General features: G+C 40.9%; 1 protein-coding gene across 1 annotated transcript in view; it reads left to right on the top strand.

Annotated features, from left to right (window-relative positions):
- The window catches only part of ADAMTS9 (ADAM metallopeptidase with thrombospondin type 1 motif 9), a 344,253-nt gene that overhangs the window by 161,266 nt on the left and 156,319 nt on the right, over positions 1-26,668 (top strand). Inside the window, exons 17-21 of the mRNA XM_082265401.1 lie at positions 11,437-11,603; positions 13,214-13,343; positions 21,853-21,979; positions 22,648-22,858; positions 25,542-25,706. Coding sequence (XP_082121527.1) covers positions 11,437-11,603; positions 13,214-13,343; positions 21,853-21,979; positions 22,648-22,858; positions 25,542-25,706 — 800 coding nt within the window. The remainder of the gene's footprint in view (positions 1-11,436; positions 11,604-13,213; positions 13,344-21,852; positions 21,980-22,647; positions 22,859-25,541; positions 25,707-26,668) is intronic.

Below are 26,668 nucleotides of genomic sequence, written 5' to 3'. Positions count from 1 at the left end.
CAGCTTGCTATGGGATCACCCAAGCCGAGTCACCGCTTCCTGTGTCCATTCAGACACAGAGCTGCGACCCGGCCATGCCCCCTCTCTCCTGATTGGCTGACTGACTTTGAATGACAGCAGCGCTAGCCAAGTCCTCGGCAGCTGAGATACTCCTGCAACATCACTGGATAAAGATGGGGCTTAGGTAAGTATTAGGGGGCTGCTGCACACAGAAGTTTTTTTTTTTTCTTAATGCATAGAATGCATTTATAGCTTGTAAGTGTATGCCTATATCCTGTGCGCATTTACTTGGGTTTGCATAACTGCGTTTTGAGTGTGCCATCTCAGCTTACTACGGCACAAAAGAACTAATTAAGCCTTTCAGCACATCCTAAACATATTAATGTGTGTATGTAATTTCTAATTAAATAATTGCTTAGCACATGATGCATTTATAATCACCAAGGGAATGAGATTATGATGTATGAATAAGAGAAGATTATTCTCTATGTGCTGTTGGTGAACAGGTCACTTTGTATTATTTTCTATAAGCACTTACTAATTGCAAAATTATGCATGACACTGATCTCTGCAAGGCAGCTGCTTTCTCATCCGTCATTCTAATATGGATGTGTATGCCACCTGTAAAAGGATGGAGGGAATGAAATGTTTATAAATGCAGGAATAATGGGCCTCATTGATCAAGATCTCTCTGTGTGGCAATCGGCAGCCAATCAATTCACCTGTTTCGATAGTAAACAGAAGCGTTTGACTAGTTGCTCGGATAAGCAAAATAATTTATTTAGGCATTTTTATTACTAATTTATTTTAACCATATCCAAGGGTGCCCTATCCAATATATGAAAGCGACACATGAAAATAAAGACAAATTGAACATTTTGCAAGTGAGTTGGCTATTTACGACAGAAGAGACATGTCTCTTTTGTAATAAATCAATAAACCTACCTGCCTGTTTGCAGTTTTCTCTACAATGTACACTGAGCTGCACATGTGAGGCTGAGTTTACATTTACATCATCCGGTTCTGGCCAATCAAGGCATCCAAAGACTGGTACCCAGAAGGAGCTGGGGAAAAGATGCTGGCACTTGTGGAGGACTTTGCAGATCAGACTGTTGGTAAGAAGGTGAGTATCTGCGGCTTCAGATCCGCTTTAAAGTGTATGTCTCCATGTTTTTTTCTCTTTAAAAACACTTCGGAGAAATATAACTTGATTTGACAGAAATCCAGTATGCTCCTTACTTCCCCTAGTGAGCTGACAACACTGCCTCTGCTGCACTGAAATCCTAAGCAGTGTTTCTCCTCTGCTGGGCTGCAGAATACCCCCCACTTCTCATCTCTATAGCATACAGAGAGAACCTCACTTCCTCAGTAACAACTGGTTGGGGGGGGGGAGCTACTCTGATCTGAATATAGCAGTCTTATTCCTGTTCAATCACCATTGTTACCCAAAGAAAATGCCAGCATTGCAGCATCTGCTGAGTACATAGACATAAGTAATTGGGTAATACCAGCACAGGTATATACCTGTCAGAAAGGCATTTTATGTATGGCCAGCTTACCTACCTCAATACTGGGCCAATTCTGACACTTCTCACATATCTGTAAAAATCTACTTTTTTTTGCTTGAAAATTACTTGGAACCCTCAAACAATATATCTTTTTTTTAAGCAAAGGCCCCTAGAGAATAGAGTAGTGGGTGTTTCAGTTTTTTATGTCACATGGTATTTGAAAAAAAAAACAAATTAATGAATTCTAGTGAACACAAACTCAGTGTAATTCGACTTTGTTTGGTAAAATATAAAAGATGATATTACACCGAGTAAATGGATACCAAACATGTCACACTTTAAAATTGCACACACACGGAATGGCGACAAACTACGGCACTTTAAATTATCCATAGGTGACTTTTTAAAAGCCTTTGCAGGTTGCCAGTTTAGATTTACACAGAAGGTCTGGTGCTGAAATTATTGCTGTCGCTCTGATGTTCACGGTGATACCTTACATGTGTGGTACAATCACTGTTTACATATGCGCGTGGGACCGATGTGTGCGTTCACCAGTTCGAGTGACAGGGGCGCTTTAAAAAATGTTTTAATATTATTTTATTTATTTTTTCAATTATTTTTTCCAAATAATCTTTTTGATTACTTTTATTGCTGTCAAAAGGAATGTAAACATCCCTTTTGTCAGCAATAGCAATGACAGGTACTCTTCATGGAGAAATGGGGGTCTATTAGACCCCTCCACCTCTCCTTTGGGCTCCAGTGCAGCTATCAGATCGGTCTGATTGGCCAATTCTCTGGCCACTATGCGGCCAGAAAACAAAGAGCCAGAACCTTCTGAAGTGACAAAATAGTCATCGCTTCCATGTTCTGATGTCACTCAGTGGGAGGAACAGTTTCAGTTCCTCGCACTATGAAGCCAGAGCTGGATGCCACCGGCCGCATCGTTAATGGGCTTCCTGATCGCTTGGGAGAGCCCAGTAATGGCGGCAGCGGGAGGGGGTGGGACCCCCTTCCACCACCTGTAAAAGTATTCCAGGAGCTGGCTAATTGCGGTTCCTAAAAACTCATACCGGGATTATGGTTGTAACCTCAACTATGATCCCAGTATAACTGCTTCCCTACCGCAACATATATATACTGTGGCCGGAAGGAAAGCAGTTAAAGAACTTTGATGTTACATAGTTACATAGTAGGTGAGGTTGAATAAAGACAATAGTCCATCCAGTTCAACCTGTGTAGGTGTGTGTGGCTGTAATCTTCTCACATACCCCTGAATGTTCTGATCCTTGAGATGTAAGTCTAAGAGTCTTTTGAAAGCCACCATACTACCCGCAGAAACCACCTCTTGTGGTAGAGAATTCCACAATCTTGTAGCCCTAACAGTAAAGAACCCCCCACGTTGCCTGAGGTTAAAACGCTTCTCCTCTAATCGCATTGTATGCCCTCGAGTCCTCATGCAATCCCTTCGAATGAACAGCTTTTTTTCTAAGCTGGGATCCCCATTAAGATATTTATAAATTGCTATCATGTCCCCCCTCAGACGTCTCTTCTCCAGGGAGAATAAATCGAGCGATTGTAGACGCTCTTCATAGTCAAGGTCCTCCAATCCCCTAATTAGTTTAGTTGCCCTTCTCTGGACTCTCCAGCTCCAACACATCCCTCCTGAGGACTGGCGACCAGAACTGGACAGAATACTCCAGATGCGGTCGGACCAGAGTTTTATAAAGTGGAAGGATTATAGTCTTATCTCTGGAATACATCCCTTTCTTTATGCATGCTAATATTCTGCTGGCTTTGGCAGCTGCCGCTTGACATTGCATGCTGTTGCCTAATCTATCATCAACCAAGACTCCCAGATCCTTCTCCATTTTTGATTCCCCCAAGGGTTCCCCTCCTAACGTGTATTGTGTTTTTATGTTTTTAGTCCCCAAGTGCAAAACCTTACACTTCTCCACGTTAAACCTCATTTGCCATGTCGTTGCCCACTCTGTAATTTTGTCCAGGTCATTCTGTAGGATATCTGCTTCATGCTGTGCAGTTATTGCCCTGGCCAATTTTGTGTCATCTGCAAAAACTGATATCGAACTACTGATCCCGACCTCAATGTTGTTTATGAATAAATTGAAAAAATTTTATGATGTAAATTTGAAAAAAAAATCTGCCATTTTTAATGGTAGTTGTGTAGGTTATAACCATATAAATTTTATCATTTATGATTTAACATTATATAAAGCGGAACTAAACCCATTGATTTGACTGTCTCCCAAAACAGTTACAATCAAAGCATGCCGTGAATGATACTTTTCATAGTTGCTTGTTTTTCCAACTGGAATTTCAAGCCTTCAAATGATTGCTGTCATAACTGATTACATGCAGCACCATGGTATTTGCACATCAAGAAGAGACTAAGATGGAAGCTTCCTTGGCTGTAAAGGATATAAGGGTTTAGTTCCCCTTTAACAGAATTGTGTTACGTTATGATGCCGTTAGTGCTGCTGATATTATATTTAGCTGATCTCCTAAATGAGATATGTAGGGGAGGTGCCCCCCCCCCCCTTCTAAGGGCGGATGCAGCTTTTGCATAGTATAATAAGTTCCAAGAGCAGTGTTGGTGCCAATTTAAGTCCTCCTCAGCCTTGAAGTTTTCGGTAGTTACACCATTAAAGCAAGAACTGGGACATAAAGTGGAAAGAGAAACAAATTATAATGTTTGTTATATTTTAGTTCCTTTGAACAGTCCTACAAACCACAGGTGGCTTCTGCAGTAAAATTACATGTACTTTGGTTCTAAGTTCACTGCTTGTAGTTTCACTCCTACTTTAACATTAAGTGATAATGGCACTTGAAGTCTTTACTTTCAAAACACAGTGCTAGTGAACATTAAAGGCCTTTTTTCCAGTGAGATCTTTACAATGGCCTTTTAAACATTAGCTCCCCCGGTTCTCTCAGAAACGCTGCCCTTTGTGTCTTCCATTTAGCAGGAGAGAGCCCTCACAGTAACACGGCCATGTGATGGATGAAATGGCACACAAGCAAACTCAGGAAATTAACTAAGTAATCGCATTAGTGTGAAGTTGTGCAGTAGACTGCTGCTTTCAGGAAACCGCTCTCTGGCAAAGAATTTGGCCTGGTAAATAGAGTGTGCTGCACATACCACAAGATTTGGGTTATAAGGGAGAAAAGAACGCTCTGTCAGTGTGAGTTAAGGTCTCGGATGTATCCATTGAGGACGGAGGTTGTTACTGGGAAACCTGTGGGAATTAGATTATTTGTCTCTTTGTCACTCATTCTTAATCCTGTAGACATGGAGGAAATAAAAGCAGAACCTTGAAGGTTGAGGGTGCTTTGTATAAGCTTTAGGATCCACAAACATCTTTCCAATTGCTAATTATACACCTGGTATATAAACCAGTCAACATGAATTAGTGTTTTTAAAGGATCAGTCCTTGTATGATCTTATCATGTCATGATTATGATACAATTTCTTTATGTGTGTTGAAGTTTTTACTTATTTTAAATGAGAGAAAATACAGAAGAAGTACTGCATAATAAATGAGGATGAGGCAGAAGCTGTAGATAAGAACTTGCTAATGAGATGCCCAAGAAATAAAGATAATAAGAGGACATGCCAGCCCACAGGCACCAACTCATATGGGAAAAATTACATTTTTTGTAGACTTTTTAAAAAAGAAAACTCAGTTTCTAGGCAAATACTGTATTGCATTCACACACGACCCCAACCCTCTGTCCTCCCCATCAGATTTTCAAGTAGGTGTAGAGACCTTATATACCAGTGGTCCTCAACCCTGGCCTACAGGGCCCACTAACAGGCCAGATTTTCAAGATAACTGAAATACATCCCAGGTGATATTATTTGCTGCTCAGTGATTGCAGTACTCTAGTCTGCATCTCCCCAAGGAAATACCTAAAATCTGGCCTGTTAGTGGGCCCTGTAGGCCAGGGTTGAGGACCACTGTTATATACATGGTTACTGCCATAACTGTACTGTAACTGGTCTCTGCAGTAAGGAGCATTGGAAGGGCGACGCATGTAACAAGACACAAAAAGATTCCAAGCTCTCCTTACCGACCAACCAAATTGACCTGTCTAACAGTATGCGTAAAAAAAACGGGGGTTTGGTTGTACACATCTGCAAATACATGTGTAAGCCACAGAGCCCCGACAAAGCACCCCATTTTCTGTGGTCCTAACTTTAAATTCTGTGAGTCTACAACAATGGAAGCACATGCATATAAATGGACAGGTGTCGGGCAGATATACCTGAAGGGAGCCCACCCCTTCTTAAAGGCACAGGGGCACACTGAACACCCAGCCTATAGCACCATGGCAGCAAAGGTGTCAGTGCGTTGCCTGGCCAATATAACTCCTTAGCACAAACAAATGGTTACTGCCCACACCTGTAACTGGTCTCTGCAGTAAGGAGCATTGGAAGGGCAACGCTTTTTTTTGTGCTCATTTTGCCATCTACTTATCTAAAGTAGCTGGCAAGGACTGGAGGAGGAGGGTCTTCTGTTCACTGTTTGAAGATTCTAGGACATGTATTCTTCCATTTGCAGAAGATTTTGTAAAGTTAAAATGCGCTAGCCTTTAAGGGTAAAAAAAATAGCAATAGCTATAGACCAGGGGTGTCAAACCTATTTCATTGCAGGCCGCATCAGCTTTATAGTTGCCTTCAAAGGGCTGGCTGTATCTATAAGACTAGATATTCAGAGGACCCTCCCCCCCTTTTACATCAAATGTCAAGAGCCTCCCACCATCAGAAGTTTAGAGTCCCCCACCCTCCCTTACATCAATCCCCCCTTCCTTTACCTTGCTGCAAGGAAGAAGCTGGTGGCGGAGTTGGGTAGCAGAAAGTGCAGAGTCAAGAGAAGGACCAGAGCAAGGCTGGATCTAGCAGTCTGCTGAATGCTGAGACCAGGGGAAACAGAGACGATGGGATGCTGCAGCTGCACAGAGAGGCACAGGATCTGTAGGAGGAGCACTGTCCTCGTTTCTGCTGTTGACTCCAGAGACAGAGGAGAGGGTAATGACGAGCTGCACGGAAAAGTGCAAGATCTGGTCTGGAGGAGGAGTATTGCCTTCCTCTCTGCTGCTGAATGCTGCGAAAAGGTGCAAACAAGGGTGGGGTGCCGCAGCTGCAGGAGAGGTGTGAGGGTCGCATGGAATTGCCTGGTGGGTTGGATTCATCCCACAGGCCTTGTGTTTGACATGTGATATGGACTAACTGTCAGACAGGCATATATGATTCGACAGTTTTGCAAGCGCCCCAGGCAATCTTGACAATGGTTTTATTACTTAGGTTGTGGTGCTTTGCCCGACCATAGACAATGGATCAAAAAACTATGATATCTATAATAAATTTGATCAAAAGAATTATAGTTTTCTTTTAAAGGGAATCTATCACAAAGCAAAAAAAAAAAGACGAAGATAGAAGCAAGAATTTCTAACTTGCAGTGCATCCGGAAAGTATTCACAGCGCTTCACTTTTTCCACATTTTGTTATGTTACAGCTTTATTCCAAAATGGATTAAATTCATTATTTTCCTCAAAAATCTACAAACAATACCCCACAATGACAACGTGAAAGAGGTTTGTTCGAAATCTTTGCAAATACATTAAAAATAAAAAACGAAACAAAATCACATGCACATAGGTATTCACAACCTTTGTTCAATACTTTGTTGAAGCCCCTTTGGCACCATTAACAGCCTCAAGTATTTTTGAGTATGATGCTACAAGGTAGGAACACCTGTTTTTGGGCAGTTTCTCCCATTGTTCTTTGCAGTACCTCTCAAGCTCTATCAGGTTGGATGGGGAGTGTTGGTGCACAGCCATTTTCAGATCTCTCCAAAGATGGTCAATCAAGGGTTCAAGTCTGGGCATTGGCTATGCCACTTAAGGCTGTCCCGTAGTCACTCCTTTGTTATCTTGGCTGTGTGCTTAGGGTCGTTGTCCTGTTGGAAGATGAACCTTCGCCCCAGTCTGAGGTCCAGAGAACTCTGGAGCAGGTTTTCATCAAGGAAGTCTTTGTACATTGCAGCATTTATCTTTCTCTTGATCCTTACTAGTCTCCCAGTTCCTGCCACTGAAAAATATCCCCACAGCATGATGCCACCACCATGCTTCAATGTAGGAATGGTATTGGCCAGGTGATGAGCAGTGCCTGGTTTCCTCCAGACATGACGCTTGCCATTCAGGCAAAATCTTTCTTTCATCAGACCAGAGAATTTTGTTTCTCATGGTCTAAGAGTCCTTCAGGTGCCTTTTGGCAAACTCCAGGTGGGCTGTCATGTGCCTTTTACTGAGGAGTGGCTTCCGTCTGGCCACTCTACCATATAGGCCTGATTGGTAGAGTGTTGCAGAGATGGTTGTTCTTCTGGAAGGTTCTCTTCTCTCCACAGAGAAACTGGTTCTTGGTCACTTCCCTGACTAAGGCCCTTCTCCAGGCAGCCTGCACTAGGATGAGTTCTGGTGGTTCCAAACTTCTTCCATTTACGAATGATGGAGGCCACTGTGCTCATTGGGACCATCATTGCTGCAGATTTTTTTCTGTACCCTTTGCCAGATACAATCCTGTCTCAGAGGTCTACAGACAATTCCTTGGACTTCATTGCTTGGTTTGTGCTCTGACATTGTTAACTGTGGGACCTTATATAGACAGGTGTGTGCCTTTCTAAATCATGTCCAATCAACTGAATTTACCACAGGTGAACTCCAATCAAGTTGTAGAAACATCTCAAGGATGATCAGTGGAAACAGGAAGCACCTGAGCTCAATTTTGAGTGTCATGACAAAGGCTGTGAATACTTATATACATGGGATTTTTTTTTTTTTTTCGTTTTTTATTTTTAATAAATTTGCAAAGATTTCAAACAAACACCTTTCACATTGTCATTATAGGGTATTGTTTGTAGAATTTTGAGGAAAATAATTAATTTAATCTATTTTGAAATAAGACTGTAACATAACAAAATGTGGAAAAAGTGAAGAGCTGTGAATACTTTCCGGATGCATTGTATATGCCATGTGGTAGTTCTGAGGAAGCATAACTAAATATATTATTTGAGACATTGCCCTGGAACTTTTAGCCCCCGTTCACACTAAGGCGACCTCTGAGGCGACCTGGTCGCCTCACAGGTCGCCGTAGGTCGCCTTCCATAGGGAAGCTGCGGACCCGTTCTAATAGGAGCGACACAAGTCGCTCCGACTTAGAAAAAGGGTCCGGAGCTTCTTTGGGGCGACCCGGAGGCGACCGCCATAGACTTCAATGTTATAAAGTCCGTGGCGGCCGCTCCGAGGTCGCCCGTGGAAGTAGCGTCGCTCGTATGTGAACGGTGGCTTAAGCCGTTCATAAGTCTAGCAATGGCTTCTTCCATCACAGCCTTCTCACATAGGTCTTTTGATTCTCAACAAAATCCTTTTTAGGTAGCGTGTCATACAGCTAGCACAGTTGATCTTCATTCTCTTGCTTGGTCTATCCGTGACACTTTGATACATTGGCTTATACTCTCTTTAGAACTTATTTTTGCTCCCCTGTTAAAGGTTTTCAGTTATTTCAAGCCAACTAAAACAGAAGGTCTTTTCTCATTTTCAGCATCAATTTTCTGCCTCCTGTGACTTATTGGTGAGGTTGCTTCGGTAGACATATATCCCTCAAAGTGCAATTTTATCTGCCTTAAGCATTATGGCCAACTGCACAAAGCTTTATTGTTCCAGCGCAGTTTTTGAAAGGCAAAGGCGTAATGGATCTGAAAAAGCAATTCAAGAGTTGCAAGGCAGTCACTTGTCTTCGGCAAGAGAAGTGTTCGAAATAAATTCTTGTCATGCGGTTTACTTTGCAATATTTCCTGCTGTTGCTGCAAATTATAGTTTACAGACAATACAATCCGCTCTATCTGATTACAAATACCTGACTGGCTGGCACTGCAATATCAGGATTCCACCTGCCCAGATTTGCTTGGTCTATGGTACAAGATATATATTTTGTTTACTTTATATTATATCCCAACTGACAAAACTGAATTTCAGTGGCAGCTTAATACAGATAGCTAAAGGTACATGTGAAATATAAATATAAATTACTCCTTTAATTATATACGTTCAAGTACTTATTCTTGTTTGCTTATCACAGTTGCATAGTTTAACCAGTTCTGGACCGGAAGGATTTGTCCCCTTAATGACCAGGCCATTTTTTGCGATTCGGCACTGCGTTACTTTAACGGACAATTGCACGGTTGTACGACGCCATACCGAAATAAAATCAATGTCCTTTTTTCCCACAAATAGAGCTTTCTTTTGGTGGTATTTGATCACCTGTGCGATTTTAATTTTTTGAACTATAAACAAAAAAAGAGCAACAATTCTGAAAAAACAGCAATATTTCACATTCTGCAATATAACATTCCCAAAAAATTTAAAAATCTAACTTTTTCATCCTTTTAGGCCAATTTCTAGTCTGCTACAAATTTTTGGTAAAATAAAATTGCAAAAAGCGTTTTTTTGATTGGTTTGGGCAAAAGATATTGCGTCTACAAACTAGGGGAAAGATTTATCTCATTTTTATTTATTTTATTTTTTTTACTAGTAATGGTGGCCATCTGCGATTTTAGCAGGACTGCGACAATGTGGTAGATAGATCGGACCCCTAACTGACATTTTTGACACTTTTGGGGGGACCAGTGACATTACTACAGTAATCAGTGCTAAAAATTTGCACTGTTACTGTAATAATGACACTGGCAGGGAAGGGGTTAACACTGGGGGTGATCAATGGGTTAAATGTGAGCCTAGGGTAGTGATTCTAACTGTATGGGGGCGAGGCTTATGGAATGACCATAGAGACCCGTGTTCCTATATAGAAGGATCACAGGCACTCTGTGATCATTCCAGAGAGAAAAACGATTAGCTGTGTTTACAACAGCTGACCGTTCTTCTCTCTCAGCGGAGAGCGATCGCGGGTGTCAGGTGGCAATCAAAACCGTCTGCCCCGTGCATCGGAGTCCCTGCTGCCAAACGGGGGCGGGAGCGCACCACCGGTGGTGTGCGCTCGCCCCCCTAGCTGCCGACACACGCGACCAACGTAGCCCTACATCGGTTTGCGCAGGAGGGCCAGCCTGCCGCAGTGTATATGCCGTGGGTGGTACCGGTTAAAAAACGCTGTAAACTGCCAAAAAACATGGTTATGCTGCGATTATCAGTGTTTTTTAGTATAGTTTTGCTAAAGAGAAAACGCTACAGCTAAAAAACTCTACTGCAAAAAAAAACTGGAAAAACTCCCTCTACAGCTACAGCTTTCTACTGGCATTTTGATACGGTCCAGTGTGCATGAGGCCTTAAAAACAGCATAGTATTTGCCTATGTGAGTAATAAAACTTGAGCTGCGTATCTTAATTCGGATGGGATGGTGACAGAATCAGAATCTGGGCATAGAAGCTGTTTCAAGCTATTTAATGCCTCTAGCAATCCCTATATATCAGCCGTGAAAACTCATACAAAACAGTTGGTGGAAAAGTGAAATTTTACAGTCTGTAAACTTCTAGAGCCAACATTTCTGTATTAAAAATTATTTTTTTTTTTTTATGCAAAATTCTAATTTTTTTAAATGCACCTGTTTACGTCACAGGTGCATACCAAGAAGCTTAGTCGGGTTGCACAAGGTAATGTCAATTCATATGGATCTATAAACCCCGTTCCCTTCAACTTTTGCTTACTTTTTCAAGTTATTCATTTATCTGCCATTTTTACTAATAAAATACAAGAAAACAAGTAAGTTTTTATGTTCCTGTTAGATAAAGCTTGGATGGATTCAACTTTTTGAAAATGTAAAATAGATAACTCTCACCCTGTTGTCGGTGAGTTTTATGTGTGTTGAGCATTCTTTTTTACAGCGTTGTGTTTTTGTTCTCAGCTTTGACAAACACTGATGGAGATTTCTTTCTCAATGGAGACTTTGTGGTCAGTATGTTCAAAAGGGAAATCAAAGTGGGGAATGCAGTAATTGAATACAGTGGCTCTGATCACACCATCGAAAGAATTAATTGTACTGATCGGATTGACCAAGAAATTATCCTTAAGGTAACAATTATCATAGCATAGGAAAAGTTATTTACTGCACTGTGTTGGTAAAATTGTCCTTTCGTTATATAGAAAAGGTGGATAATAGGCATTGTTATACACCTTGTTTTTGATGATAAAGGTTTAAGCATAACTTCAACATTGGGAATAAAAGCATATTTAAAGCTGAAGTTTAAACTTGTTAAATTGTACCTTCCCTGGTACCTCCTTTTCCCCTTCATTATAATGCAAATTATATTTTTAAGTAAAATGTCTCTGTTTTTATTGCATACCTTATGTTAGACCCAGTGACATCATCACTGGACCTCTGTGCTTTTCTGTGCAATGCAGGCAGATCATGGCTGGTGGGAGGGGCTCAGCAGGGGGCTGTAACTAGTTTCCTGAAAACATCATAGCACCCTACCTGAGTACTCCTTTTAAGAGCCCTCATCCCCAATGTAAGCATTGGGCTGGCTTTTGGGAGGAGTTATGCAATTATCAAAATGCCTTTGATGGGTGGATGGTAGTATAGAGAGGGGCGTCGCCGCTGACAGGAGTAGTGACAGCGGCATCACTACTCCTGTCAACCAAGAGCCAGAAGTGAGGAGGAGAGAGCCGGAAGGAGGCTGCTGTGCATAGTTGCCAACAGTCCCACTTGTTAGCTGGTTGTGAGCTCCATCCCGGGAACTGAATGAGTCTCCCCAACAGTATTCCAGGGCCTGTGCATTACAGCCACCAGCTCCTGTCCCCTTTCCCCCCGGGCTTGCAGTGAGAGCTCTGCATGGGCAGTTCAGCTGCTGGGCAGAGGGGTTGAGCATCCCTTACAGAGAGAAAAAGAAACGAGGGGTGAGCTGAGCGGCTGTCTGGAGCACAGTGTACTGCAGAAGAATCCAGTGGTCACAAGCATCTCTACAGACTACAGGTCTTATTTTAAAATACATTTGAAAATGTTTAAATAACATAGAGGAGCCTATACAACTGTGCAAGACTGAAAGTAAGGATGGAGTTCCACTTTGTGTTTTTGTTGCCAATTTTAATCTGTCTGCTAAAAAAAAAAAAAAAAATAGGTTTAAGATATTGCTATATATAGACTTTAATTTATTATAAACATATATATTTAGTAATGACTTCACAATTCTTAAACGTGGGAACAAGCACTTGGTGCAGCTTCGGTAGTAGCAAGTGGCCATTGGTACCTCTATAGATAATAATGCAGTTTTTCTGGTGGTCCCATTACAGCTCTGACTCAGTTCTTCTTCTAGTAAAGCAATGGCTGGGGGCATGTACTCTAGCAGGCCTCCAGGAAAGTCCAGCATTGTCTGTGCTTCTTAAAGGCTGACAACAACTGTATATCCGATGTGCCCACGCTGTGGGGAAAGGGTGGCAATACTACTGAGGTTTCAACAGCAATTTTGCAGTGTTGTCAACCTTCCTTTAGAAATAAGTGGCTATAAATATGGCTTAAAACTGATAGAATCAATGGGTGGTAAATGCATTTATTTCTATTTCTATTCTGATTGAATAATTAAGTCAACACTTGTCTTCTCTACCATCCTTTATTACAGTACTATTTTACTGCAAAGTGACAGCTCATTGACTCAGTGGTCTAAACTTCCTTTTATTTTCTCTAGGTTTTATCAGTCGGCAATTTATATAACCCTGATGTCCGATATTCCTTCAATATCCCTATTGAAGATAAACTTCAGCTTTTCTACTGGAACCCACATGGACCTTGGCAAGCATGCAGTAAAGTCTGCCAAGGTAAGGACTTAATGGAGGGTCAAATCTCCTACAGCTGGGTCTTTTATGCACTGCTCAAAAAATTTAAAGGAACACTTTGAAAACACTTCAGATCTCAATGGGGAAATATATCATGCTGGATATCTATATTGATATGGACTGGGTAATGTGTTAAGAACAAAAGGCTACCACATCGTTTGATGGAATTTAAAATTATCAACCTACAGAGGGCTGAATTCAAAGACACCCCGAAAATCAAAGTGAAAAAATTATGCAGCAGGCTAGTCAATTTTGATGAAATTTCATTGCAGTAACTCAAAATGGTACTTAGTAGTTTGTATTGCCCCCATGTGCTTGTATGCATGCTTGACAACGTCCGGGCATGCTCCTAATGAGAAAATTGATGGTGTCCTGGGGTATTTCCTCCCAGATCAGGACAAGGGTATCACTGAGCTTCTGAAAAGACTGAGGCGAAACCTGGTGGCGTCAGTTGGAGCAAAACATAATGTCCCAGAGGTGTTCTATTGGATTTAGGTCAGGCGAGCGTGGGGGTCATTCAATTGTATCAATTCCTTCATTCTCCAGGGACTGGCTGCATACTCTCGCCACATGAGGCTGGGCCTTGTCGTGCACCAGGAGGAACCCGGGACCCACTACACCAGTGTTGGGTCTGACAATGGGTCCAAGGATTTCATCCTGATACCTATTGGCAGTCAAGGTGCCATTGTCTAGCTGGTAGAGGTCTGTGCATCCCTCCATGGATATGCCCCTCCAGACCATCACTGACCCACCACCAAACCAGTCATGCTGGACGATGATACAGGCAGCAAAACTTTCTCCACGGCTACTTCAGACCCTTTTACGTCTGTCACATGTACTCAAGGTGAACCTGCTCTTATCTGTGAAAAGCACAAGGCCCCAGTGGCAGACCTGCCAATTCTGGTGTTCAATGGCAAAAGTAAACTGGGCTCCACGGTGTAGGGCAATGAGCACAGGGCCCATTAGAGGATGTCGGGCCCTCAGGCCACCTTCATGAAGTCTGTTTCTGATTGTTTGGTCAGAGACATTCACACCAGTGGCCTGCTGAAGGTCATTTTGTAGGGCTTTGGTGGTGCTCATCTTGTTCCTCCTTGCACAAAGGAGCAGATACCGGCAGGGGCGTACCTAGAGCATTTGGCACCCGGGGCGGATCTTATATCTGGCACCCCCCCACTTTAAAATGTAAAAACACCCACAAAAAGTTTGTATAATTTTTTAGCACTGATCACCAAAAAAGTGTCACTCGTGTCAGATTTGTCCACCGCAATGTTGCAGTCCCGCTAAAAATCGCTGATCGCCGCCATTACTAGTAAAAACAATTAAAAAAAATAAAAAGTCCATAAATCTATCCCATAGTTTGTAAATGCTATAACTTTTGTGCAAACCAATTAATATACACTTTTGGGATATTTATTTTACCAAAAATATTTAGCAGAATACATATTGGCCTAAACTAATAAAGAAATTCGATTTTTTAAAAGTTTTTTATTTGGAATGTTTTATAGCAGAAAGTAAAAAATATGTTTTTTTTTTTTTTTTCAAAATTGTCTGTCTTTTTTTGTTTATAGCGCAAAAAATAAAAACCACACAGGTGATCAAATACCACCAAAAGAAAGCTCTATTTGTGGGGAAAAAAGGGCATAATTTGTTTTTTTTTTTTTGTGTACAGCATTGCTCGACTGCGCAATTGTCAGTTAAAGTAACGCAGTGCTGAATCGCTAAAAAATGGCCTGGTCATTAGGGGGTAAAACCTTCTGGGGCTGAAGTGGTTAAACTACTCTAGGTCACCAACATAAAGCAAGCTATTAACCTGCATTGAATATAAAGATGACGAGGTGGGCATGTGATGACGTCCACCCCCCCCCCCCCCCCGTGATGCGAGCGATCATGTTCTCTCTCACTCTCAGATCCCTCAGTCGGGACCTGGGCAGGGAGGAGAAGTCGGGCGCGGGCTTCTGGGGTTTGATTTCAAACCTTTTAAGCAGAAGAAGAGGATCCATTACACAACGATCCACTTAGCTGCAGTGCAGAGCATTCGACTGGACCAGCAAGGAGGAGGTGGGTGGAGCTAATTTCTCGGGCCGAGAAGGAGGAAGTTAAATCCTCCTACGCTGTGAATGCTGGGGCCTCTGTCTGTGTGTGCCTGACGTCACTGGTTGCTAGACGCCAGATGGCAGGCGGATAGCAACCAGTTCGGGAATCACACAGGCAGTATAGCTGATAGGGCGGCTGGCTGCTGTGTGTGCGTTTCATTCTGGGACACTGCTTTGTCTCAGAATGAAGGTACCTTGGACTGTGGACAGTGCCATCTTGGATATAATGTTAGCAGTCCCAGCAGAATCAGAGTTGTTAATTAAAGTGGAGTTCCACCCAAAAGTGGAACTTCCGCTTATCTGCTTAGTATACAGACCTAACTGCCGGCCTGGGCGTGACATGTGAGCCTCAAATGTTTGATTGTGCATTTTTGTGTAGCAGAGAATGCAGCTGGAGGAGTGAAACTCTTCTTCCTTACGAGGCAGAATTTGTTACACTAACAGGGAGGTTTCACCTTTGGGGGATATAGGAAGCAAATAGCGGAATCACTGCGTTTTGTAAAACCTTTCCTATTGTTTTCAGCGGGAAATGCATGCTGTGTACACATTAGCTCAAGTTTGGATGTAACAGAAAATATATTTTGTGCAGTCAGCCTTCAAAACTGCAGATCACACGTATCTGAAAACATACAGGATGCAAAATACACAAAATACCCTATAGTTTTCCTTTAAAATAAAGAGTCTGATTTTTAGTGTATCTATACTCAAGTTGTACTGTTCTTATTCTTCATGAATCAAAAAGCTTTATGCAGAGTACTTCTTATTATGCATTGCTCATTGAGAATACTGCTGTCCATCAGCTTAGCATAATGTCCAGTCGGAAGGGACGAATTCCTCTTGCTGCACACCATTGTTATTCTTTGGCGTTTGGTTATAAGTCTTCAGTACCGCTTTCAGTTTGATGAATGGTCCGCACAGTAACATTGAGAATATGTCATATTACTCACACTGAAGATAAATAAGACCCTTTCTGCATTAGACCCTGGTGGCTTTTAAGTCCTTAGGAAAATGGATTGGTGTAGAGGAACGTCACTTTAAAGTTATGCCTGTGGGCAAATATAAATGGCATTGTGTGTGTATGTATATATATATATATATATATATATATATATATATAGATATATATATCTATATATATATAAAATAATAGAAGATGCAATTGAATTATTGTTCCAAATATGCTTTACTTCCAAACTTCTTCGTGCATATAAGTAAACATACATGTGACATGCAGCTTGATGAAGGACATATGCATGTCTGAAACTGTGCAGTTGCTTATAAATGTATGTTTACTTATATGCATGAAGATCAGAAGTAAAGGATATTTTTGGAACAACAATTGGATTGCATCTTCCATTATTTGATATATACTTTGTGGTAAGAGGGAAGTGCCACAATAGATGTAATCTTTGTGCAAAGAGATCTACACAGAAGAGGTGTCCCACCTTGAAATTGTGTATATATATATATATATATATATATATATATATATATATATATATATATTTATATATATATATATATATATTTATATATATATATATATATATATATATATATATACAGTCAGGTCCATAAATATTGGGACATCAACACAATTCAAATCTTTTTGGCTCTATACACCACCACAATAGATTTGAAATGAAACAGACAAGATGTGCTTTGACTGCAGACTTTCATCTTTAATTTGAGGGTATTTACATCCAAATCAGGTGAAAGGTGTAGGAATTACAACAGTTTGTATATGTGCCTCCCACTTTTTAAGGGACCAAAAGTAATGGGACAATTGGCTGCTCAGCTATTCTATGGCCAGGTGCGTGTTATTCCATCATTATCCCATTTACAAGGAGCAGATAAAAGGTCCAGAGTTCATTTCAAGTGTGCTATTTGCATTTGGCATTTGTTGCTGTCAACTCTCAATATGAGATCCAAAGAGCTGTCACTATCAGTGAAGCAAGCCATCATTAGGCTGAAAAAACAAAACAAACCCATCAGAGAGATAGCAAAAACATTAGGTGTGGCCAAATCAACTGTTTGGAACATCCTTAAAAAGAAAGAACGCACCGGTGAGCTCAGCAACACCAAAAGACCCGGAAAACCACAGAAAACAACTGTGGTGGATGACCGAAGAATTCTTTCCCTGGTGAAGAGAACACCCTTCACAACAGTTGGCCAGATCAAGAGCACTCTCCAGGAGGTAGGTGTATGTGTGTCAAAGTCAACAATCAAGAGAAGACTTCACCAGAGTGAATACAGAGGGTTCACCACAAGATGAAAACCATTGGTGAGCCTCAAAAACAGGAAGGCCAGGGCAAATGCCGACATCACGGGACTTATGGTTTCCCCGTCTCTGGCACCAAAGGTAGCGGCTTACGTGGATGATCTTCTGTTTTTCCTTACAAACCCACTCATATCTCTTCCGAACCCAATATGTGAGTTTCGTACGTATGAGACTTTATCAAAATAAACGAACAGAAGTCGGAAGCACTCACAGTTGCGATGCCGCCCGCTCTATCTGCCCTACTTAGGGCTGACTTCCCTTTTAAGTGGAGTGCCTCTCATATCACATACCTAGGTATCTCCCTCCTCGGCTATTTGAATGTAACTTCCCTCCCCTCCTTGCCCAGATCAGGAAGGACTTGGAGGGCTGGTAACGTTGTATGTTTTTGTGGTTTGGGCGCTGAAACATAATTAAGATGAACGTAATGCCTTGCTTTTTGTATGTGCTCCAAGCTCTTCCTATCGTGATCCCATCGGCTTTTCTCTGGAAAGTTAATAGAATTGATGATGTGACTGCTGACAAAAGCAGCAGGATGAATTCTGAAGTGTTTTGGGCAATATTATCTTCTCATATTCAGTCAAATGCTTCAGAACTCATTGGACAGCGCTTCACAGTGCAGATGGACAATGACCCGAAGCATACTGCGAAAGCAACCAGAGTTTTTTAAGGGAAAGAAGTGAAATGTTATGCAATGGCCAAGTCAATCACCTGACCTTAATCTGATTGAGTATGCATTTCACTTGCTGAAGACAAAATTGAAGGGAAAATGCCCCAAGAACAAGCAGGAACTGAAGACTGTTGCAATAGAGGCCTGGCAGAGCATCACCAGGGATTAAACCCAGTGTCTGGTGATGTCTATGCGTTCCAGACTTCTGGCTGTAATTGACTGCAAAGGATTTGCTACCAAGTATTAAAAAGGGAAAGTTTGATTTATGATTGTTAATCTGTCCCATTACTTTTCGTCCCTTAAAAAGTGGGAGGCACATATACAAACTGTTGTAATTCCTACACCGTTCACCTGATTTGGATGTAAATACCCTCAAATTAAAGCTGGTGAATGCCGCTACTTTCCATGGCATGGAAGCCAGGACCTTTCACGCCTGGGGTAAAATCTGGGTTATCAGAGATTGGGAGCAGAGGGGATGGCTGCGGAGCCAGCCGGCCGTCCTGGCATAGTCTCTGACCAATGGACAGAGTAGCCCCGATCATCGGGTGAGCTGCAAGTCATTTCGGCGGCGAGTATAAGTTCCAGAGGAGAGGCTCCGGGGGAAATTCCCCGGACAGACGCTCGATGCGGACCCACTGCTTCAAAGAGCTATGTTTATACCAATCCAGAATCCTGGACAAGTGGCAAGCCGCAAGGTATAGCGTCGCATCTGGCAAGGCCATGCCACCGCTCAATTTGGGCATACACAGAATCTTCAACGCCAGGTCGGGGGGTCCCCTTATCCAGAGGAATTCTGGAAATATTCTATTAACTTTCCAGAGAAAAGCCGATGGGATCACGATAGGAAGAGCTTGGAGAACATACAAAAAGCGGGGCATTACGTTCATCTTAATTATGTTTCAGCGCTCAAACCACGAAAACATACCACGTCGCCAGCCCTCCAAGTCCTTCCTGATCTGGGCGAGGAGGGGAGGGAAGTTACATTCAAATAGCCGAGGAGGGAGATACCTAGGTATGTGATATGAGAGGCACTCCACTTAAAAGGGAAGTCAGCCCTAAGTAGGGCAGATAGAGCGGGTGGCATCGCGACCGTGAGTGCTTCCGACTTCTGTTGGTTTATTTTATATGACGATAAAGTCTCATATGTACGAAACTCACGTATCAGGTTCGGAAGAGATATGAGTGGGTTTGTAAGGAAAAAAAGAAGATCATCCGCGTAAGCCGCTACCTTCTGCGCCAGAGACGGGGAAACCGTAAGTCCCATGATGTCGGCATTCGCCCTGGCCTTCCTGTTTTTGAGGCTCACCAATGGTTTTCATCTTGTGGTGAACCCTCTGAATTCACTCTGGTGAAGTCTTCTCTTGATTGTTGACTTTGACACACATACACCTACCTCCTGGAGAGTGTTCTTGATCTGGCCAACTGCTGTGAAGGGTGTTCTCTTCACCAGGGAAAGAATTTTTCGGTCATCCACCACAGTTGTTTTCTGTGGTTTTCCGGGTCTTTTGGTGTTGCTGAGCTCACCGGTGTGTTCTTTCTTTTTAAGGATGTTCCAAACAGTTGATTTGGCCACACCTAATGTTTTTGCTATCTCTCTGATGGGTTTGTTTTGTTTTTTCAGCCTAATGATGGCTTGCTTCACTGATAGTGACAGCTCTTTGGATCTCATATTGAGAGTTGACAGCAACAGATTCCAAATGGAAATAGCACACTTGAAATGAACTCTGGACCTTTTATCTGCTCCTTGTAAATGGGATAATGAGGGAATAACACGCACCTGGCCATGGAACAGCTGAGCAGCCAATTGTCCCATTACTTTTGGTCCCATAAAAAGTGGGAGGCACATATACGAACTGTTGTAATTCCTACACCTTTCACCTGATTTGGATGTAAATACCCTCAAATTAAAGCTGAAAAGTCTGCAGTTAAAGCCCATCTTGTTTGTTTTATTTCAAATCCATTGTGGTGGTGTATAGAGCCAAAAAGATTAGAATTGTGTCTATGTCCCAATATTTATGGACCTGACTGTATATATATATATATATATATATATATACACACACAAACTTTTATTGCTTGCATTAGGCTGATGGATGATTAAATAGCAAGAAAACTTGTTTTTTTATTTTTGGATAGATGATGGAAGGGTTAGAAATCTTGTCAAGCAGCCAAACTAGAATGAGACATTAAGCCTCTAACATGATTATTATTAATAACCCGTTCTTCTGATACCGCTGTCTAGTCTAGAGTTCATTCTTTTGATCCTATTCAGCCCTGAGGAAGGGGGACCTTTGCAACCTCTGAAACGTGATGGATGTCCTTTAGCGTTTGCAAAAACAAATCTTATTCTGGACTTTTATAAGCAGAGTGATGCTTCTAGGTTTTAGCCTTTATTAATGTTTCCTTAATGTTTGACTTGAAGTTGGAGTTGATTTACTAAAGCTGGAGAGTGCGAAATCTGGTGCAGCTTTTTCATAGAAATCAATTAGCTTTTAGTTTTTTTTTTGAAGTTTTTTTTTTGTGTATGAAACAGCGATTGGACCACGCATTTGAGGTATCATGAGGAACATCACAGTAACAGCAATAATTCTGAGACACAGTTTATTGTGAACTCTAAGCCGACAACCTGTAAAAACTTTAAAATTGTTGCTTATAGACATTTTGATGTACCATACCATAGTTTTTTGCCATTTGATGGGTCTGCACAGTTGTAATACTTGACATGTTTGTCAAGTAGTATCTGTTTACTTAATGCAACCCCATCTTTTATATTTTGCCCAAAAAAAAAATGGGCATTATATTGTGTTGTGTATTGTGTGTACTAAAATGAATTTTTGTATATTTTTTTGTGTAAATATGCATTTGATAAACGGTTGCACAAATATTGTGCAACATAAAAAATTGCACCTGCTACCATTTTATTCTGCAGGGCCTTTGTTTTCAGAAAAAAACATAAAATATATAATTGTTTTCTAGCAAAAAATTCAGATTTAATCACTTGTGCAAAAAATGTAAACAATTGCCCCAGAAGAGAATTGATTAAGAAACCTTTAAAAATGTAGCTGCCGGTCTACTTGAAAAGTATAAAATATTGGGTTTTTATAACTGTCTGTATCCCTACTTGAACTGTCTCTATTTGTCACCAGCACAGAAAGTGATGGGGGCATCTGATCCAGAGCCAGTTGTCTAGTAAGGGACTTTTGTTCACTTTGGGGGAGACTTCCCCACAATTTGCTTTGTGTCTCTCAGGTAGGAAGTAAAGGGAAACACCCATAACACCAAAAAAAAAAAAAAAAAAAACGCCAAAAAACTGTGGCATAATCATTCCCTATACAGTAGTATGTAAATATAAAACAAAATGTTTTAGCCATGGATAGTGATAAATATATTTTAAAAGAAACTGAAATGCTGTCTTTTTTATGCCTTACAAGGATATGTTTATGCTTGCAGGAGAAAGGAAAAGGATTCCTATTTGTACCAGGGACTTAGACCAATTAGTGGTCTCGGACCAAAGATGTGATCTCATTTCTCAACCTGAGCCGGTAACTGAGCCCTGTAACACTGACTGTGATTTGAGGTAAATGTATAATAAACTGCGGTATATTTAGGGCTGGATTAACATTGCTGAAGATTGTTGGCACACACACACACTTTGGCACTCTAAGCCCCACCCTTTTGCTTAACCACACCCCTTTTAACACTGAATATTTAGTAGCCGTTCTAGTCATGAAACAAGGAAATATTTTATTATTCAAATTCATTGTAAAGGAAGAAAAATAAATATGTTAAAGGGAATGTATAGATTTTATTTATAACCCTTAAAAACAACAAAATAACATATAAAATACGTTTTCTTTTTTAAAAAGAGATATGAAAAAATGCATATGAATATGTTTTTGTATTTTGAAATGTATCCAGCAGGTGGTGCTCTCAGCTGCTTTTCACGTGTTTTCAAGGCTTTACTTAGCTCCTTTTTTTACAGAGCCAAATAGCCTAAGCTAAAATGTACAATGTGTGTATGTGCAAGTTAATCATGCAAGTTATCATAGGATATTTAAAACAGAGATAGATAGTCCAAAAGGAAATAACTTCTCGTTAAGAAAAAAAAAACATAGATTTTTAGTCTACATTGTCCTTAAACTCAAATTATCTCTTCCTAATGGTAACTCTAGCCCTTGATCTGTCATTTTGGTACAATTTTTTTGCCCATGAATCCTCGCAAAGTCTAACAGTGGTTGTTTGCAGGTGGCAAGTGGCCAAAAAGAGTGAATGCAGTGCCCAATGTGGCCCCGGCTACCGCACACTTGATTTCTACTGTACCAAATATATCAAGTCTGAGGGGAAGATGGATAAGGTAGATGACCGATTTTGTGGCAGTCTACAGAAGCCCAACACCAAGGAGAAATGTTATGTGGATTGTAACACCGGAGGATGGAGCTACTCAGCCTGGTCAGAAGTTAGTATTGGTTGGCTGAACATCAACTGGCATCCTGTAATACATTCATAATTGATACTATTGTTATTTTTTAACAACAAGCCATCATTTTGTGACAAAGACAAGTTTTATTACATACAATTTTTTGTACAGTTTGCATAATAATACTCGAAAGAACATAAGTCGAAAGAACAAACTAGAAAGCCAACACAAAACGGCTTAGTTATTGCCTGTGTCTACTAATGATGGATCAAAAGTTGTTTTCTGTTGTTTCTTCCAAGTTCTTTGGAAAAGCTAAGCTTATTGAATAAATTATTTAGACATTTTTTTTTTTTTTAAGCTACAATGTATCAATTTTAACTCTTGGATAGCCCCTTGTTATCCCTAACACAATCATCTTAATTCATTTCCATGCTCTATATGTAGTTTCCTTAACATTTTTTTAATACTGTTTGTACAAAAAGGTTTTTCTTTTGTTCATTTTGGTAAACAAAAAACTTAAAAAAGCACACATACAAAATATTATTGTCTTAAAATCTAAATGTAGACAGGAGTGCTACCATAAACACCTGGATAAGAGGCCCGTATCCCGACTGATATAGCAGAACAAATAAAGCAACCCCCTAGGAGGTGGGACTTTCAAGGGCAAAGGTAGATGCAATATAAATAATGAATCTGAAAAAATACAAACGTTTATTACATATAAATATGACAAAGATTAAAATCATGCGGAATATAGAACTTTTACAGCGGTTGGACATAAATAACCCAATTCCTGTACATAACAGTGAAGAAGCACCCAACGTGTTTCGAGAACTCAAACAGTTTTCTCTTCATCAGGGGTGAAGGGTTATGGGTACAATGGTATCTATAAAAATACATATATATATCTCATTAGTACATGGTATAATTAACAATTTATAATCTGGATACACAAAGAATGAACATATACTGACCCATAAATACTGTTCAACCAAAGGACACATTGCATATAAAATTAAAAGCCAATATTGGAAAGGTTTGTTCAGGTGCTCAGACAAATAGGACCACCACGGACGAAGCCCATGCAGTCCACAGGAGCAGTACCAAAAGGGCCAAAATGCACCTAAATATAATATATAAAGATAATTGAAAGAAACCCCATATACATGAAAGTCTAAATGTAGCGCTACTCCTGTAAGAGCCGCTATAGTAGTTTGCCTGGATCCTTTTCTCAGTAGTTTCCTTGCAGCCAAGCACACAGTTCCAGTCACTCTTCAGGCTCATTACCCAGTCTAGGAATATGCTTTTTTTCATGCTTCATTTAAAACCATTGGAAGGTATTGGTTATTGGTAGGATACTCCAGTAACCCTTACAAACAATTTGAGGACACTGGTCCTTCTCTTGCAGAGCCGTGAGCCAAGTTCTTGCACAAGTAAAGGATGGACTTGGCTTTGTAGTAGCACTTTGAGGAGATTTATCTTCCTCCTTTTGAAAGTCCGAGCAAAGTCCTTTCTCGAAGGATTAAATAGAGTTCTTCAGGACACCAGACACAATGGGATTGATTTACTGAAGGCAAATAGGTTGTGCAATTTGCAAAGTGCAGTTGCACTCTGCAAAGGAAGTTGCCCCAGAGTTTAGTAAATGAGGCAAAGCTTCACTTTACAAAGAGCACCCAATCACTTGCAAAAAAAATTAAAATAAAAAACCTCTTTGCTTGCACATGATTGGATGATGGAAGTCAGCAGAGCTTCTGCTCATTTACTAAGCTCTCTTTGCAAAGTGCACTGTATTTGCATTTAGTAAATCAACCCCTATGTCCCCTTTAAGCCTACTGACTCTAGCACAAGAGGGATGGCAACAGCACACAGTCTCTAGGATCTCTCTCACCAGTCTGTACTCACAAATATCCTTGTAAATATTGTTTACTAGCTTTCAATATCCTTGCAACACTTTCACCCCGTGGTAACAGACTTGATCCTCTGGCAACAATTCCTCAGTCAGCTTCAGCAACTCTCAGTAGCATAGGCCTCCAGGTAGCCACAAAGAGGGCATCAACATGCCACAGGAACATGACAGAATGGCCAAGGAGGTTAGCAGCCCCCCCTAGGCTATATTCTCCTCCTTAGGGAAAAAGCCCTGGTTGCCCTCAGTCTCAGAGTATTTATACTGACTCCCAGCTGCCATCTGGGCACCTCTCCCCAGGGATTGGCCAGGGCTGTATGAATATTCAGCCTCTGATTAGATTCTTCTTGCCCACTAAATTCCAGAACATTTCTAGACCAGCCAGCGGTAAACAATCAACTCAGCAGCCACTGAAACAGAACAGGCCAGAATAATTAACATAGCCACACTGATTACAGTGAGCCAAAATGAAATTTACCTAACAACAAACTGCAGCTCCACTGGATACAGTGAGCCAGGACTAAATGTACCTATTCCTAGCACCTATGTAGGAGGGTGCTACATTTATTAAAAATGTTGTAGAGACATATTTTTAGGTCATAAAAAGCAAGATAAATTGCAGGAATACATTTTTATTTGTAGTGTTTATAGAGATTCAAAACATGGGGAAATGGCCATGTAATACAGAAGTGTACTGCAAATGTTTTTCTTTTTTTTGCCCACACGTACTCATTTGGCCCCACCAACTGCATTGATAAATAGTATATTTGCTGGCATTGACTGCATTTATCTTTCTAAAATGTTCATCTTTCCACACAGTGCTCTAAAACTTGTGGCACAGGTACAAGGAGGAGGAGAGCTGTGTGCGTAAATTCTTTCCGCGAAGTCCTGGATGACTCCAAATGCAACCATCAGGAAAAGTTAACAGAGCAACGTTGTAGCGATGTCCAGTGTCCGCAATGGAAGACAGGTGACTGGTCTGATGTAAGTGGAATACTTGGTTACATTGTAGTGAAATGCAGAATGGCTTCAAAAGCTGCTTCTTCCACATCCAGTTTGGTAGTCATAATGAAATATTAGGATGGACATACAGTACATGCTAAAGCAACCCTGTTGGTATTTAAAGAAAAGAAGTACTATGGGTAAGGATGGTATTGAATACTTACCTGTTGTGTCATGTATGCCACCAATTTTCACCCTTTGTGAAAGCTAAGCTTGCTGAAAAAAAATTCAGTGTCCAACACGCTTCCAGATTATGGTTGCCTCCTGCTTGCTGTGGTTCCTTCTGCTGACCCCTGCATCACCACTTTAGTGATGTAGGGGCTGGCAGGTGAAACAGCATCCAACACACCCAGAAGTACTGGATGCTAAAGAATGTTGAGCAAGCTTAACTCAAGAGATCAAAGATCAGTGGCATGATGGATTGGAAATGTGGGTGTTATTAGGTTATTTTTGTTTTTTTAATAGGGACAAAGTTGCTTTAACTCTGAATCACATTTATATTATTAAGCAAGCTAGTCAAACCAACAGGTTCCTTTTATTCCAACCCTTGGAGTTACTTCTACTTACCTTTCCTTTTTTGCATTGCCACTCCATGGCATGAGTGAGAAGCCATGATGTGGAGCTTACACAGGGCCAAGGACTCTCCCTTTGCACCCCATGAAAAAGGCCTGGGTGCTTGAGTTGCCAATTGCCCAGCACCAGAGTAAATCAAATCACATGTTCCCCCATACCAGCAAGTACTGGATAGGTCACTTTGTTGCCTCTGTCCGAGCATACAGCCTTCCAAGATAATCCAGCATTGACCATGCAGTTGATCGCTCTTTAAGGATTTGCATTGTTAAAGAACAACAATTACTTTTTACTACTGATAACCAAATAGTACTTAGTGACATTTCTGCTTGTTGTGTTTATGTTTTGTGTTGGTTCCCTCCAAGTTAGCCACA

This window comes from Pelophylax lessonae (assembly GCF_965119305.1).
Source record: "Pelophylax lessonae genome assembly, chromosome: 8".
Lineage (NCBI taxonomy): Eukaryota > Metazoa > Chordata > Amphibia > Anura > Ranidae > Pelophylax > Pelophylax lessonae.
Note: the sequence above shows the minus strand (reverse complement) of the source record. Positions and strands in the feature narration are given on the sequence as shown.